The 18208-nt window shown below is 48.2% G+C and overlaps 1 protein-coding gene across 1 annotated transcript in view; it reads right to left on the bottom strand.

Moving 5' to 3' along the window:
• The window catches only part of SND1 (staphylococcal nuclease and tudor domain containing 1), a 397553-nt gene that overhangs the window by 356188 nt on the left and 23157 nt on the right, over window positions 1-18208 (bottom strand). The window contains exons 2-4 of the mRNA XM_038752145.1: window positions 8851-9000; window positions 4226-4346; window positions 904-982 (exon numbers count right to left, since the gene is read on the bottom strand). Of these exons, the coding sequence (XP_038608073.1) occupies window positions 904-982; window positions 4226-4346; window positions 8851-9000 (350 nt within the window). The remainder of the gene's footprint in view (window positions 1-903; window positions 983-4225; window positions 4347-8850; window positions 9001-18208) is intronic.

Raw genomic sequence — 18208 nt, 5'->3', positions numbered from 1 at the left:
CGTGCGTTTTGAGGCTGAAATGGAAAACACCCATTTCAAACACATGGCCCATCTTCTTGGGGTAAAGAACTGCTCTGCTGCCCACTAGAGAAGCAGCGTGGCTCAGTGGAAAGAGCACGGGCTTTGGAGTCAGAGGTCATGGGTTCAAATCCAGGCTCCACCAATTGTCAGCTGTGTGACTTTGGGCAAGTCACTCAACTTCTCTGTGCCTCGGTTACCTCATCTGTAAAACGCGAATTAAGACTGTGAGCCCCCCATGGGACCTGATCACCTTGTAACCTCCCCAGCACTTAGAACAGTGCTTTGCCCATAGTAAGTGCTTAATAAACGCCATCATTATTATTATTATTACTGACTCAATGGGAAGGAAATGATAGAACGCATCAGCATGGAGATCTGCAGCTCAGGCTGACGTGGCAGAGACCATGGGTCTGTTCTCCAGGGGCCCCACGTGAGTTCTCTTGGGGAGCTAGAGGGGGCCTACAGGAGCGGCCGAGGCCTGAGTGTTCGTCATTGGAGACCTACTCACCCTTTCGGTTCCCTTACTGCCAATTTCACCTCGTAACCTGGAGCTAGAACTTCTGGTAATACGATCCCGGGGCCAGTGTGAACCCTTGGGACAGCATGAGACCAGGCCACCAGGAAACAGTGCCAGTCTTTGAAGGAGCCCTGCACAATACCCTCCCAGTTGGGTCGTTCCTGTTCCCTCCCTCCCCGCAACACCCAGAGAAGACCATATGGGAGAGGAGCAGGAGGAAAGGAAAGCAAACAAAAGGAAGCCAGGGCTAGGCAATAGAGGCAACAAAGGCACTGTGCAGCCTCAGCTTGTGAACCCCCATTGGGTTGCCCCTCCCAGACCAAAAACCCTAAGCCAGAGAGATCAGGAGAGAAACAAATCCATACTTGTTGGCTCTGATGCCTTCTCTCCGGGAGGCCAGCCCCTCTGCCACAAGAGATTCAGCAATGTTCTCCCCGCTGGTGTCTGGAAGAAGAAACAGAAGAGGACAAATCAAATACAAGATCCTCACCTGCTTGCATCAGTGACAGAGCTCAACTGGGACTCAACCCTGGGATAATCCCAGAGGACGATTTCTCTGAAGATCTATGGAGACACACGGTTCCCCCTGCATTCCTGGGGATCCTCAAATTCCCACGGGGACAAAGACATCTCTTAAGAGCCAGGAGTCCGATTTTCACTCATTCCCTAGTACCCGGTTCCCCAGGCCCGATACGGAGCTACTTCTCAGGAAGGCCACAGTAGGAACACAGCCGCTCCCCACAGAGACAGCGGATTCCGGCAGTTCTGTATCCCCAGGAATTCCAGCCTCTCCACAACCTGCTCCCTGGCTTCTGCCACCAAAGCTCATAAATTTACTACCCTCCCTTTCTGCAGGCAATCAGAGGGGAGAAGAGGCACCAGGTGACTGTGGACTCCAGCCACAGGAGAGTAGCTTTCCGCTAAATTTCCTCCTGCTTTCAAACAGAAGCCGAAGGAGGAATCAGGGAGATGGAACTGGTGGCTTCTCAAACCTGCAAAACAGCAGGAGCCCAGCTACAACACAGTGAAGCAGGCAAATTCTCACCCCGAATACGTTTCGCTGTGGCACTTGAAATATTAATTGCAGAAGCATGCTATCGGGAAAGCTTTTAGGCTCCACATAGTCCCTTAAATCTGAGCCTGTCAGCGGGACAATAAAAAGACGTCTACATGGGAATCAGGGCATAAAAATCTTTAATGTGGCAGAGTACAAGCCCTAGATAACTGAAGCACAGTACTCTAGCAGATAAGTAGTAACCATAGAACAAAGTCCTGCAAAGATTTATTTTCAGAATATTTTATATTCCTGATCGGCGGAGCAATGATACATACATGCGCACTCTCCTCCCGGCTGAGTCTCACACTCCATGAGTTCTAAGACAACTCCCTGCATAAAGGGAGTTAAGGAGGTGTTTTAACGCATTGGCATATTATCTGAAGAGTCTGCTGGGCTTTTCCTGGACAGGCCCAGGAGCTCCAGGCCTGAGTGGCAGATGGGCCAGCCTTTCACATGCAGACGGCTAGCAGTTCCTGCAGGCCCAGGTACCAATAATAGCAGATCCCAACCTTGTTCATACCAGAACCACGGCACCCCCATTGGACTTCATGCTTCTTGATGCAAGGGAAGGCATCTTTTACTTCCATTCTGTTTGGGGCCCAAGCTCCTAGAACCCTGCACTGTAGCCTATAGGTACTCAAATGCTCTGTGGAGCAGTTGAAAAACCACACATAGTTCTGAGTCACAGTATGTCTCCTCCCCACGACAACCCCGGCCTGGATATAATGGTGAAAGGCCCTGTCGGGAACCCGGACTTCTGGGTTCTAGTCCCACTTTGTCACTTACTTTCTGTGTCACCCCACGCAAATCCCTTAGCCGCTCTGCGTTTCAGAGCCTCTATATGTAGGGAAGCAAAACTGTCTAGTGGAAAGAGCACAGGCCTGGGGTTCAAAGGATTTGGGTCCTGATCTCAACTCTGCCACGACTGCTGCGTGACCTTGGGCAAATCACTTCACTTTTCTGTGCCCAAGTTACCTCATCTGCAAAATGAGGATTAAGACTGTGAGGCCCACATGGGACAGGGATGGTCCAACCTGATTACCTTATATCTACCCCAGTGCTTAGAGCAATGCTTGACAGATAGTAAGTGCTTAATACTATTATTATTATTAAAAGAGGGGGTCCACCACCTACCTCTTTCATGAGGATATCTGTGAGATCTTTCAGGTCTTTGGGAGGGAAGAACTAGAAAACCTAAGACGGCTGCTTGGTCGCCTTATCCCGAGAGGTGAACATTTCCATTCAGGAATGAATCACCTGCCTCGGCCCTCAACCCCTGCTTCTCCTGCTCCAGCACCACCATTGGGACTGAACAGTATGGTCAATCACAGCACGAGATGGGGAGCACCACAGGTCTGTTTCACTTCCCGGCATCCTGAACCCACACCCACTGCTAACGGGCTAGAAGCCTACACCTCTGAGATTTGCAGGATCTTGAGATGAGATATGCTTGATAAAGTAGGATTTGAACTGTAAAGAGCCACTCCTACTGAAAAATGAAGCCCTGCAAGAGGAAAGGGATGGAAGTTATAGCCCTACTAAGGTGATTCCTCTCTGCTTCCAGACAACTGCTACTCAGAACCCCCAACCTTGCCTCTTCTTAAACCTCTTTATTTACAACATCCTGTGGACCTGCAAAAGCCCACCCTCCAATTCTGTATCTTATTTAAAGCACTAACCACTCTCTCCCTAGAGTGTCCGTGGACCTGGCTCTGAACGTGAGGTGTGGGTGACAAACAGAAATATATAAATAAAGAATAGACTGAGGGAGGCAGCCAGAATTGGGATCTGAGTGGATTCAGGGACCAACTAGAAGCGGTCAGAGGATACAAGGGGTTTGTGGGGGGGTTCTAAACTCGAAGGGAACCTCAGGACCTATCCTTCTCACCTGCCAGTAGTATTGCCCACCCCATCCAAAGAGCCCCTTCCCATCCATACATCTCAGGATGCTGAGCAAATGTTAGCTCACCTATTGCCTTAGGACTCTTGCTGGTAAATGAAGAACAAGGACATAAACCCAAGATGCTCTGTTCTAATGAAGAAGGGGACGCCCGCCCCTGCCACCACCTCCCACTCTCCCACCCAGCCAGCAGTCAGCCTGCCCCATTGGCCATTGTTGGGGCCCTCAGCAATGCCCAAGCAGCTTACAGGCTCTAACCAGTCTTCCTTTCCCCTACAGAGGTTTCATTGGAAAAGATAAGTCACAAGATGGATAAGGACAGCAGAGGATACAGCGGAAATCTATGGAAAACTCAACTAGCACTGTGGCCCTTGGCAGCCTGGGAGTTTAAAATCGAGATGCTCCATGAGCCAGAAGTCTGAATGCCAGCCAGAAACACTTACGTACCCTGATGAGCTGGCCATACGAACATGGGTCAGGGGGATTCCAGGATTGGTAAGCTGGGTACCTGGGTGCTGAGGGCTCCTCTGCACCTAGAAAAGTTCCATGCCACCCAGTACAGTTTCCCACTGCTCCACATCTTTGCTGACATTCATAACCACAGGGGGAATATAGGCAAGTGTACAAATTGCTGTTGCCTAGGTCCCCAAAGCTGGTGGTTCCGTGACAGGTTCAGCGAGAACATGAATCTCAAGGAGAAATGTCCCTCCCACCCCGCACTCCAACTTACCTTTCCCAAGATAGACCATGCCATATTCGCGTCCCAGGGGCGTCTTATATTCTATCGTGAAACAGACTTCCTTCCCAATCAGCTTCTTCCGCAGGAACTCACGAGCTGGAAACCCCCAGGGCTAAAAAACAAACAGTTGCTCTATGTGAGACGCCCCATTTCCCAGCAAAATCCAACTCCCAAAATACTGGTTTAACCCAGCCACTGTCAGTGACAGCACTTGGATGCCAAACCGTGGGACCTGTGAGCGGGGGATAGGGGAGCCGAGAGACTCGCAGAGACTCCTGCAGAGGAGGTTTAGCAGGGGAGTGGAAGTTCTCACACTTTCAAGGGCCAACTCAGATTCAAATCATCAACCATATTTTATTCAGCTCTGTATCCAAAGCACAATATCAGACACTTGGGATCATAAAACAGCAATAAAAGACATGGTCCCTAGACTTGTTATGTACCATCTACCTAAGGAGCCCTATTATAATGCCCCCTGCGAACACGGCAGCAGAGGGTCATGCAGAAAGCCCCGCTATCACTAAATCAGTTGTCCAGGCTCCTAGAAGGGGAGAAGCAGTGTGGTCTAATCAGAAGGATTTGGGTCCTAATTGAGGATCTGCCACATCTACTGTGTGACCTTGGTCAAGTCACTTAACTTCTCTGTGCCTCCGTTACCTCATCTCTAAAACGGGGATTAAGGCTGTGAGCCCCATGTGGGACTTGGACTGTGTCCAACCTGATTGCTTGTATCTACCACCCGAATGCTTAGTACAGTACCTGGCCCATAGTAATCGCTTAACAAATGCTATAGGAAAAAAATGGGGGGGAAGGGGTTGGGGCGGGAGGTGATCTCAGCAGAAGAGCCAAGTAATAGGAATCTTCACTCAGAAAAGACTGTGGTCCCAAACCAAAGCCTCAAAGGAGTGAAATTAAGCTATGAGACAGTCCAAGAGACAAGGGAGACCTCATACACACCTTTACAGAATCTCCCAAATCATTTCCCTCCCATTCCATAAGTGAGAGAATCAAGAACTCTGTTTCAGCCCTGGTAGTCTCCGAGTTACCTTCAACAGGGTGTTGTTCTGCATTGTGCCTCTATAAAAATACAGGGCCATGCTGACCGAAGCTACAAAATCAAAATATCCATCACTTCCCCACCTCCCTGAGGGCTGATAGGACTACTCAGTCAAAAGAATGGACTGAGCACCTACTGTGTTCAGAATACTATAGTAGGTGTTTGGGAAAGTATAACTGAATGCATATAATTGCCTTTCCTCAAATGTGCCCGTCCTTTCCTCAAGCCACTTGCCTGACACCTGTGTGGATTTATGTCAGAAAGCAGAAAACAATGCTCACTTACTGCCAGAGGGAAAACTACGCTGGTAAATTTCCTGTGCCTAGCTCCAAAGTTATTAATTAAGGCTCATGATAATGAAAAATATCACCTGCCATTCTCACACCACCTGTGCTTTACAGAGCCCCTCATAAAGAACAGAACTGCTCAGGCCAGACAGTTGCACAAGCCTTCCACTTAGGCTCCAATTCATTGACCTGGCCAGGGCAGGAGAGACCAGACCCTGCTGAAGCTTTCCTGAACCACGCAGCTCCCGTGAAGGGACAGAATTCATTCTGGCCAGTTTTGGAAAGAGAACCGAGCCACTTGCTGGGTAGGAAGGCCAGAACCATCTGAAAAGATGGGCTTGAGGGTTAAGAAGGGGTTGTTGCCCCTTGTGACTGAGTTAGATGTTTCCCTTCCTTGCCCATGCAGCAGGCTTCTTAAGGTTAACTGAAACCACAGGTGTGGGAGAAGGGTCACAGGGAGGAGACAGTAACAAGAGACAAGGGCTCAGCTATCTGATGGGAAAGGCTCAGGGAAAAACAGTGACGGGAAACTGTCAGCACGACTACCCAGAGAACAACCGAGAAGGGTATGGGGCCGGGGCAAGGCTAAGCGGAAGGGAAGGGGACAGAAAGGAGGTACGGTGCTAGTGGCCAGGGGAGACTCAAAGGGGTTGTTAGAGATGAGGGAGCGGACCTGTCCGGTAAAATTCCCCTGAAAGGTTTGGTAAGAGCCAGCCTCTTGTATACATGCTCCTGAACAGGGCTAAGTCTGCTACTCCACATGGGGGAAATTATTCTTCCTCTCAGTGGGGAACAGACTGATCCACATGAGCAGTATGGTCTGTAGATAGGTGGTGCATCAGAAGAATAACTATACCTTAAAGACAAAACGGAGTCCATACATTTGGTGATAACGATATTGATTAAGCATGTACTACATAAACACTGTGGTGATATGAGAGAATCAGATCTGACAGAGTACCTGGGAGGACACAGCAAGCCCAGTATACCCGGCACTAGAGGGAGGGAGCACAAGTATTTTAGCTCCATTTCACAGATGAGGAAACTGCGGTACAAAGAAGTTAAGTGACTTGCCTCAGGTCACAGAGCAGGTAAATGGTGGAGCCAGGTCTACTGACTCCCTGTCCTGTGCTTTTCTCACTATGTTACGCTGCCTCTATTTAAAGCGTCCTTGCTTTTAATGGCTGTTCTGTGGGCTCATAGGAGTCCAGGAGGCCATAAATTCATTCTACACTGGGAAAACTCCAAACAAGAGTAGACTTGGCAGGGTCAGCTGGAGGCAAACATAGGCCTAAGGTGTTCAGCACCGTAGTATCTAGGCCACCCAGGGTATCTAGGCAACAGTTGAAGGAGGATTAGTACAGAAGAGGGCATTGACATATCAGGGAGGAGCCATATTTTAGTGGCAAAGTTTCTTTGAAACACGATATCCTGAGAAAAAGAACAAAAAAATGGCATTTAGGAGAATGACAGGGTGATATTGAGGGGTGGGGGAGGGGGGAGAAGCAGGGAAAGAAACTATAGGGACACTTCCTGATTTCCCCTAGCACAGCTACTCAGACCCCAAACCAACCCCCTACCAAAACTAGAGAAGAAAAGGATCTGAGTTGAGTCCACAGCTACGCTACAGGGCACCTACGTTGCAAAGATCTTACCACCCTTTGGAGACCGACGACACTTCCTTTGGGTCTCTTTCTTTTGAATCAGTCAGTCATATTTACTGAGTGCTTACTGTGTGCAGAGCACTGTACTAAGTGCTTGGGAAAGTACAATATGACAGAGCTGACAGACATGTTCTCTGCCCACAATGAGTCTTGAAACAGGACTGGTTAGGAAAAGAGGGTTGGGTTAACTGTTAAGATTCTGGGGGCCAGTACTACTTCTGCTACTGACATGCAGTTGGATTTCAGCAAATCAGCGTTTGTTATCCTCGATTCCCCTCACTCGACAGTGACATTGTGAAGAAAAAGAGCTATTTCTTTATACTACACAGATCCCTGGAAAAAGGCATTGTATAAATTCAAGATATCACCATCACCTCCTATAAAATGAGATATTTATGAATCCTGTCCAAGAGGAATTTTGACCCAATTCAGGAGGTGCTAGAGGCAGGGGTGTCAAATCAAAAGCAGAAATTTGTACAAATTAGCCTATTAACTCTTGCTTAAGGCAGTCATTAGAGGAGCTCAAAGGGAGGGCAGTAAAATATCTGTTTTATTTAGCATATCGCTTGAAACATAGTAAGACATTTTTGTCCATTCTCTTCCCCATTCAGAAAGAGTAGAAGGTGGGGGAGGAGACCAAGCCCCAACAGAAGCATGACTTGCTCCATTCATTCATTCAATCTTATTTATTGAGCGCTTACTGTGTGCAGAGCACTGTACTAAGTGCTTGGGAAGTACAAATCGGCTCCAAGAAACTGAACCTACGATGAAAAAAGGCTGAACTAGAAGCCATAAATCTTTTCTACACATGTACAAATTGTTGCATGCAGTGAACCTGTCTACCACTACCAAGTGCTTAGTACAATGCTATACTTCCTGAGAGCTTACTATGTGAAGAGCACCATACTAAGAGCTTGGAGAGTATTATACAACAGAATTAACAGGCATGTTCCCTGCCCATACGAATTTACAGTCTTGAGGGGGAGACAGACATTATTTATTATGAATAATTAAAATATGTAACGATATGTACATAAATGCTACGGGGTTAAGAGTGCAATACATACCACTGATAGATTGATTCTCTGTCCCACCAGTGAGGGATCCACTAGATGTGAGCTTCATAATGGACGGACAAATCAGTGTGTTTATGGACGGGCCACGATTTAGATCAGTCATGTTGGAATGGACAGAGCACGCACATGCCCTGGACCCAGACCACAAACCCAATGGCTCTCCATTTTACAGCACCAAGCAGAAAGTCATCAGATCCCCACCCGATAGACTGATACTGCAGCCGGATCCCTCAGGAAGAGAAGCAGCATGGCCAAGGGGATTGACTACAAGCCTGGGAGTCAAAAAGGACCTGGATTCTAATCCCAGCTCTGCCACTTATCTGCTGTGTGACCCTGGGTGAGTCACTTCACTTCATCAGGCCTCAGTTACCTCGCCCAAAAAATGGGCATTGTCTGTGAGCCCCATGTGGGACAGAGATTGTGTCCAACCTTGTATCTACCCCAGAGTTTAGTACAGTGACTGGCGCATGGTAGGCGCTTAAATACTATTAAAAAGAAAGAAAAAAAAGCAAGAGAGAAGCCGGCCACTTACCTCATCAGGCGTATCCTTGGCATCTGGCTGGCCGGCGGCAGCCCGGCGTGCAAGGTTCCCAGCGCGGATGTTGCTGAGGTTAATCTGCCTTTCAGGAGGCGGCCCACCGCGGGGCTGCCCGCGGACAATGATGGCACAGCCTGAGAGGACCTGCACGCAACGAAAAAGAGAATGACAGGGTGAGGACCATGCTCTAACAGCAGAGATCTTCAAACCCACAAAACAACCATCTCCAACAAGAAAACCACCATGAAGCAGGTGTAAGCACTGGGAGTGACAGGGAAGGAGGGGCAGCTGGAGGAAATGGATACCCAAAAGACAGGAAAGGTAGTAGCAGCATAAGGGTTAGAGCGAGCCAGAGGGTTTCATGACAGATGTTCTTTTCTACCAGAACCCAAATTTCACACTTTCACACACACACACACACACACACACACACACACACACACACACACACACACACACACACACACACACACACACACGGTCTCACCCCGCCTGAGGAAGGATGCTCCCCTCCAAGGCTCAATGAGAAATACAGAAAAAGATCTCAAGAAAGTACTCTCTATACAATAAAAAAAGTCCCTACCTCCTAAGCACCTTCCCGGTCATCAACTGAGCAAGGGACTGTGGCCAAGAAACCGACTCACAGGTCTGAAAAAACACCTTTCTGCTCACTGACTTTTAATGTTTACGGAAGATTGATGCAGAAGGAGAGAGGCAGAGCTCACCGAAGGCAGGAAGCACAAAATGCTCTGTTCAAATTGTCTTTGCTCAGTGAAGCACTCAAGGGAGGGACAAAGGGGTGGTTTCAAACACCAGCTTCAGGGCTAGCGAAGACTGGCTCGAAATTCTTCCCTTCCTACAGATTGGCCAGGGTCCCATGGACTGGCAACCTGCAAGTACAATAGTGGCTCTGACCTCCACATCAACCAGAAACTCCCTCACCAAACTCATTTCCTACTACAGCCCAGTCCGCACACGCTGCTCCTCCAGCACCAGCTTACTCGCCGCATGCCCATTTTGTCCATCTCACCACGGACTCCTTTCCCACATCCTCCCCTAGCCTGGAAATCTCTCCCCCTCCACATACACCAGACCACCACTCTCTCCACCTTCAAAACATTACTATGCTCACATCTCTGATGCCTTCCCTGATGAAGTCCTCTTTTCCCTGGCTTGCTCTCCCTTCTGAATCTATGCATTTCAATCTGTTACCTTTGGACACTTGATATTTGCTCCAACCCCAACCCCGCAGCACTTACATTATTTTAATTGATATACTATAAAATACTTATTTACATTAACGTCTTTCTCCCCCTCTAGACTGTGATATCATTATGTGCAGGGAATGTATCTGCTAATTCTGTTATATTGTACACTCCCAAGCACTTAATGGTGCTCTGCAAATAGAAAGCACTCAATCAGATCGATTGATTTAAAAGGATGGCAACTATCTGAAAGAAATAAAACAACGTTGGACAAAATGTGGGGGGCGGGTGGCATTCCATTACAACTCCAGCAAAAACTCCTAGGCTCATTTCTCAATCTCAATGCGGGTGGTTGCCGGAAAACTCCTTGTGGGCAGGGAACATGTCTACCAACTCTGATATATTGTACTGGGTACATTATGTTGTATTATAGTGCATATTATTGTAAAATATATCATATTCCCCCAAGGACTTAGTACAGTGCTCTGCAAACAGTAAGCACTCAATAAACACCACTGATTGAAACAGCTGAGGCTGTTCGGGTGCCCATGGGGAGTCACAAGCCAGGAAAGTCACCATCAAGAAGGGTGAAGCCCTCCCTAATCATGTACATATTTATTACTCTATTACTCTATTTATTTATCTTACTTGTACATATCTATTCTATTTATTTTGTTAGTATGTTTGGTTTTGTTCTCTGTCTCCCCCTTCTAGACTGTGAGCCCGCTGTTGGGCAGGGACTGTCTCTATGTGTTGCCGACTTGTACTTCCCAAGCGCTTAGTACAGTGCTCTGCACACAGTGCTCTGTAAGCGCTCAATAAATACGATTGATTGATTGATGAGGAAACTCATCTTGCCAGGCCACAGAGCAGCAGGAAGCACTCCCAGGTCACAAAGTGCCACCCCTTTCCTGAAAGTCATGGCAAAGGCAGGCAGGGGTGAGCCAAAGAGGGCAGGTGGCAGCTCCTTCCCGGCTTCAGAAGAGGCTTCTCCCAAATCATCTGGGAGGGCTGCATCCTGGCCAGTGAACTTCGGCCTTTGGCTAGTAGATGTGAGGCTGGGCTCTGGTCCTTCACGGTGCTAAACCTTTGCTGACAGAGTGAGGAAATGCCAGCTCCGCCAACCTCGGCTGCCTGCCCCACTCCTCTCTTCTCACTGCTTCACTGAAGAATAACAGCTGTCGGCACGCCACAGAGTGATTGCCCCAAATACTCCATTTAGAGAACAGCTAGTGCTCACACTAATGGACGGATTAAATGCCTTCACCCTTGTTTTCAGAGGGTTCTTTACCTCTTCCAAGTGCCTGAAATACAGATTCAGAAAGCAATCCCCCTTGGAACAAAGAGAGTCCTTCAGGCACCCACCGCATTCCTCTCCATTGGCACAGGCTCTTAACTTGGCACAGTTCCCCACTTTCTTCCAACACTCCACCTTGTTCCCTGTGCACTTCAAGACAGCCCAGAGGCAGAAAGGTAAGAAAAGGATGTGTGCAATGGCTCTGGGTTAGGAACGTTCATTCAGCTCACCCCCTACCTTACCTCGCTGATCAATCAATCACATTTCAGTGCTTACTGTGTGCAGGATACTGCCCTAACCACCTGGGCAATTACAATTCAGTATAATGGACAGATTCCCTGCCCACAGTGGGCTTATAGTCAAGAGGGGGAAACAGACATTAGTATAAATAAATTATGGATGTGTACCTAAGTCCTGAGGGAGTGGGTGGTGGTGAGTAAAGGGAGCAAATCAGGGTGAAGCAGAAGGGAGTGGGAAAAGAGGAAAGGAGGGCTCAGTAAGGGAAGGCCTCTTGGAGGAGATGTGCCTTCAGTAAGGCTTTGAAGGTAGGGAGAGTCACTGTCGGACATGAAAAGGGAGGGCATTCCAGGCGAGAGGCAGGATGTGGGTGAGAGGTCAGCGGCGAGATAGATGAGATCGAGGTACAGTTGGCATCAGAGGAACCAAGTGTGTGGACTAGGTTGTAGGAGAGTAGAAAGGTGAGGTAAGAGGGGGCAAGGTGATTGAGTGCTTTAAAGCCAATGGTAAGGAGTTTCTGTTTTGATGCAGAGGTGGATAGGCAACCACTGGGGGTTCTTGAGGAGTGGGGTAATATGCCTGAACATTTTTGTAGAAAAACGATCCAAGCAGCTGAGGGAATTATGGATTGGCATGGAGAGAGACAGGAGGCTGGGAGGACAGCAAGGAGGCTGATACAGTAATCAAGGGGGGGGGGGATAGGATAAGTGGTAGCAGTTTGGATAGAGAGGAAAGGGCAGATTTTAGCAAGGTTGTGAAGGTCGAACCAATAGGATTTAGTAGTGGACTGAATATGTGGGTTGAATGAGAGGAGTCAAGGAGTGTGCCGGCCTGTGAGACAGGAAGAATGACGGTGTCATCTACAGAGATGGGAAAGTCAGGAGAGGACAGGGTTTGGGTGGGACTATAAGGAGTTGTTTTAGACATGTTGAGTTTGAGGTGCCAAGTAGAGATGTCTTGAAGGCAGCAGGAAATGCGAGACTGCAGAGAGGGAGGGAGGATCAGGGCTGGATATGTGGATTTGGGCATCATCGGTATAGAGGGGGTAGTTGAAGCCATGGGAGCAAAGAGTTCTCCAAGGGAGTGGGTGTAAACGGAGAATAAAAGGGGACTCAGTACTGAACCCTGAGGGACACCCCCAGTTACGGGGTGGGAGGCAGAGGAGGAGCTACGTCCTACAACCCAACCGCACACTTGGCTCTTTTAACGTCAACCTACTCCCACTGTATCTTGATCTCATCCGTTTCACCAGCGAGCCCTTGCCCACATTTTCTCTCTGGCTCGAACTCCCTCCCTCTTTATACCCTACAGGCCACCACTCTTCCTTGCCTTCAAAATCACATCTCCTCAGAGAAGCCTTCCCTGACTAAGCCCTTTGGCCCTCCTTTCTGCATTGGCTCTGCACCTGGACCTGCAGCACCCTTTAAGCACTTGATATTCCCAGTACTTATGTGTATATCCCTATACTTCCCCACATCCCTATACTCCCCCACATCCCCTAGCTGTAACTTATGTTAATGTGTATTAACCCCTCTAGACTAAGTTCCTTGTAGGAGGGATCATGCCTATCAACTCTGTTGTGTTGCACTCTCCCAAGTACTTAGTAATGTGCTCAATAAATACCACTGATGGATTAAAAGAGACTTATTCCTGAGCGAGAACCACCTTTCCCCACGACACCACTCTACTGCTCCCCTCCACAACTCCTTGCCCCATGCTTTCTTATGAATTCCATCTACCAGCCTGCCAAATGGCTCCTCTCCTTAAAATCCCTCCTCCACACATTTCTTCAGGAAGGTTTTCCCCTGGTCCAACATGCCATTCCCAAGACAGTCATACTGCTCCATCACTTTTCACTGCATCGCTAGCCACAGAACAAAACCCCGCCCCAGAGCCAACAACACTAAGTGGTGCTATGCATGCAGACATCTTCTGGAGGACAATGAGGCACTTGTCAGCTGTGGGACCTTAGGCAAGAGATCTACCTTCTTTGTGCCTCAGTTACCTCATCTGTAAAATGAGGAATTAAGAGTAAGTGCTTAACAAATACCATAAAAAAAATAAAAGGAAGACAGGTAGACTTTTGCATATTACCATTCTGATCCACCTGAATTCTGCGGAGAAGAGTCTGGTCCAGGCTCCCTCTCTAGAGCTCTTCAGTGACCAGGAAACGTGCAGCACAGACATTCCTAAACTAACCCCCGCTCAGGGAAACTCTGGAACCAGCAGCAGACCCCAAATGAACAAAATCAACCTCCCCTTCGCCGATATGGTGCCCCACCAAAAATAATAATAATATTGCTTCCAACCTTGTATCTACCCCATCATATCTATCCCAGCACTTAGTATAGTGCCTGGCATACAGTAAGAGCTTAGTAGCATAAAAAAGAAAGTCACACCCCTAGCTCTACGAGGATCTCCCACAGCATTTTGTTCTCTCTAGATCCACTTCCAGAGCTTTACCGTATCCAGCTTCACTGCGTTGAAGAGGCTACTTCATTTCATAGGAGAAACTGCTGTAGTCGAGGGGAAACAGCCCGAGTTACCCTGTTGCCAAAGCTCCTCAGTAGTCCATCTTTCAAGCTTTCAGAGCTGCAGTAATTATCCTTAATCATTAATTTATAGGGCATGAAAAGCAAGTCATATGGTAACTGCTTTACTCAATTACTAATAATAAAATGACATCTTCCAGAGAATCAGCCTGGCCCTACCTGATGCAGCAAGAAGGCTGGGCCCCACAGCTGTCGCCCTGAGTCAGGCTGATTGGGGTTATAGGCTGAGCATTTCTCAGCTCTGCCAAGGATGGTTACGGAGAGCCAAGAAGACCCATATTGGCAGCCCCCATGCTCAGGACGTGAACCAGACAGGGACAGGTCGGCTGAAAAAGGACCTGAGGATTCTTAGCCAGGGAGGAAAACTTGGGTGTAAGAAATTTTTGGGCACTGATACTCCACCCTCAACCCCATAGCACTTATGTACATATCTCTACATTATCCACTCCAGCACTTAGTATGGTGTGGTAAGCACTTACCACAATCACTAAACTATATATTATAAATTATAACTATGTCTTCCTACCCCTGTAGACTGTAAACTTGTTGTGGGCAGGGAACTTGTCTGCTTATTCTGTTGTACTGCACTCTCCCATGTGCTTAGTATACAATGCTCTGCACAGACTAAGTGCTCAATAAATACCACTGATGACGGACACACTGCACAGCAGGCTGTCCAGTGCTGTTGAGAAACCGGGGGGTGGGGGGGGCTTCACTGACCACTTTCCGAGGGCTCTGAGGTGGTGGGCTTTAAGACCCTACCTCTTAAGGTACTTTAAGAGAGGGAAAAATGGATACCATACCCGGAAGCTGTGCTCCTCTAGCAAGGCCCACACACCTGGACATTCAACTAGAGCCACCTTCCCCTCAGTGGAAAAAAAACAAAAAACCCCAGCTTGTTCCCTCTGGCCCAATTACCTGTCCTGCTGGATCAACAAGGACAACTCACCCGTTAATTACATCAAAATGCTAATCTGCAGCTGTTCCCGCTAAGATGACATTGAGAGGATCAGAGCTCTCAGACTGAAACAAGCAGCCAGGGCCCAGAGAAGGATAAACTCTACCGCAGAACCTAGGGGGGGAATCAGAGCAGGCAGAAGGAGATGGAAGAAGCAGGGACAGGAACAGAACAGGGGATAGGCTCCAGATCCCAAAATTTCTTCCAAGAAACACTAAAATAAAAGCCTCTGGCAAACTCTCCTTTGGAGAGCTTAGGGTCACAGCTGGGGTGGCTGCCTTCAGCCTTCCTGAGTCTCTAGAATTTAGGAAGAACCAGCGGCACATGGGAGAAATCTGTACGCCAGACGAGGATGAAAATCACACCAGAGGAAAGAGATCTGAAATTGGGGGGAATGCAACCAGCATGGATGGCATACAGGAGAGAGCACAGGCCTGGCAGTCAGAAGGAGCTGGAGTCTAATCCCAGCTCTACCGCTTGTCTGCTGTGTGACCTTGGGCAAGTCACTTCACTTCGATGGGCCTCAGTTTCTTCATCTGCAAAATGAAGATTAAGACGGTGAGCCCCATGTGGGACAGGGACTGTGTCCATCTTGACAACCTTGGATGTACCCCAGTGCTTAGTGTAGCGCTGGCACACAGTAAGGGCTTAACAAATAGCATAAAAAGTCTCCTCAAACAGCACAGTGAGTGGATTTTTGTCCTGATCCGCTACCCTTGCTGCCCCCAGGTGACAGTCATTCCATGAAGAGGAAAAACCACTAGTGGTAAGAAGACCTGAGCTCAGGACACCAGCCTGCAGCCCATTCTAAGCCCACCTAGGCCAATGAGAGGCAGAGTATGCAGAAGCTTTAAGCCTGCCGGGGGGGGCAGTGAGGGAAACAGGAATGCTCTGGGCTAATCAAATAAGGCAAGGGCTCTCGCAGGTTACAGCTCAATCCCAGGTTCACAACATCCCAGACATAGATAGAGAAGGGGAAGGAGAAAGCCCAAATGTGATAAGGGCTGGAATTGTGAGCGTGTTTCTGGCAAGAATAAGGGAATGAAACTAAGCATGGGGAACTTCAGAGGCACATGAGGAAAAGGCCTCCTGTCAGCTGGGGCAGAGAAGCCACCTCCACGACGGAGCAACAGAACAACTACAAGCTCCTTGTGGGCAAGGGATCGTGTCTACCAGCAAGAGCCAACTCTCCCACATTCCCTTCAGACAGGCAGGAAAGCAGGTGACACAGCTAATGGAGGATCATACAGAGCATGGAGAAACCAGCATTCGCTGCCAATAAAAAAGGCCCCATGCCAACTCTGCCACTTATCTGCTCTATGACCTTGGGCAAATTACTTAACTTCTCTGTGCCTCAATTACATCACCAGTAAAGTGGGGATTAAGACTGTGAGCTCTATTTGCGACAGGGACAATGCCCAATCTGGTCTGCTTGTATCCACCCCAGCGCTTAGTACAGTTCCTGGCACACAGTATGCTTTTAACAAATGCCATTAAAAAAAATGTTCATAATTGCCACCTGAGTACCTGAATGGCACAAGTTTCCAGAAACTAACTCCTCGTACAGAGCACAGAGTGGGGGAAAATCAATCAATCAATCAGTCGTATTTATTGAGCGCTTACTGTATGCAGAGCACTGTACTAAGCGCTTGGGAAGTACAAGTTGGCATCACATAGAGATGGTCCCTACCCAACAGTGGGCTCACAGTCTAGAAGGGGGAGACAGAGAACAAAACAAAACATATTAACAAAATAAAATAGGATATGTACAAGTAAAATAGAGTAATACGTACAAATATATACATATATATATATATGTATATATATGTACACACACATATATAGTTGAAAAGCCTTCTGTCATGAAAAAATGTTGAGAAGGGAGAAGCTAAAGAAGAAAAGGCACAGGAAGGCTACATTAGCTACAGCCACTCAGTCTCCTAAAAGTGTGGTGGCACTCATACCACCAGCCTATTGAGCCAAAGTTCTGTTCCTTTTATTTAGCAGTCGCTTGTGAGGGAGGTGATGAGAGAACAGTGCCAGGCCAGGGGGTGGATAGAACAAAGAAAAGGTAGAACAGAAAGAATGACCCCCAGGATGAAGCAGACTTCCAAGATTGGCATCCACCCAGGGCACCAAGGGCCAGCAGCAAACCCACCCCCAAAAAAGTGCCCTCCAGTGACTGATTCCCCTTCAGGGTCAATTGAGGCTTTGACTGGGAGTTCAGAAACTGCTGCTTGCTACTCAGATTGAGCTATAAAATATGGTGTGAGGGAAGGAAGAAATGACATCAGATCAGATTCCAGTGATTCAGAAAAGCCTTGGAATTCATCTTCTAAGTAATCCTGGCGTGGAAGAGATGGGAGAGGGTCCAGGGATTTTATACACAACGTGCCTTCAGCTCTGCTACTGCACCAGAATGAGAAGAAAATCCCTTAGCAAACAGCTGCCATTAACACCTCCAGAAAGGCTGTCTGCAAAGCTGGGCTGTCATGCCTCAGTGAAGTAACCGGACACGCCAATGGGGAACTTGAATGACTAGGTCAGGGGTGGCCGAGCACCGGGAACTAAAGGGATGCAAATCAAAAACATAATATGGCTGAGATCCACAGATCCAAAAAAAATTCCTTTAAACAGGACAGGGAGCAGGGGAGCAGGGGTTGCTGGTCGGTGGGGCTGGGGGGTGCACACACGGAGAGAAGAATATGCCTGTGGCAGCAAGTGGCAGAAAGCAGGCTTTTACAGAACGGGTGGGTGGGTGCTAAGTGGCAGTCTCAAGCAAGGGATACCCAGTGTAGGGGCTGGGGGTGAGATCCTTCTCCAGCCCAGGCTCACATGGGTAGGGGCACTGCTACCACCATCCCAGAAAGAGCCTGCCACCCTGGCAAAATAATAAACAATACCGCATATACTGTCTAGGCTTTCACCTAGGCCCCTGCATTAGATTCGGTAGGTGGAAATCAGGGGTGAAAAGGGGTGGATGGGAAGGAGCGGGGAAGTCTCCTTTCAAAGGGAATCTATTCCAGATGTTCCCAAAACATGAATTCTCAGAGAGGGGATCAGAGCCCCTGATAGGACAAAAGTGCTGGAGAAGGAATTAAAT

This window comes from Tachyglossus aculeatus, chromosome 10 (assembly GCF_015852505.1).
Source record: "Tachyglossus aculeatus isolate mTacAcu1 chromosome 10, mTacAcu1.pri, whole genome shotgun sequence".
In the NCBI taxonomy this organism is placed as follows: Eukaryota; Metazoa; Chordata; class Mammalia; order Monotremata; family Tachyglossidae; genus Tachyglossus; species Tachyglossus aculeatus.
Note: the sequence above shows the minus strand (reverse complement) of the source record. Positions and strands in the feature narration are given on the sequence as shown.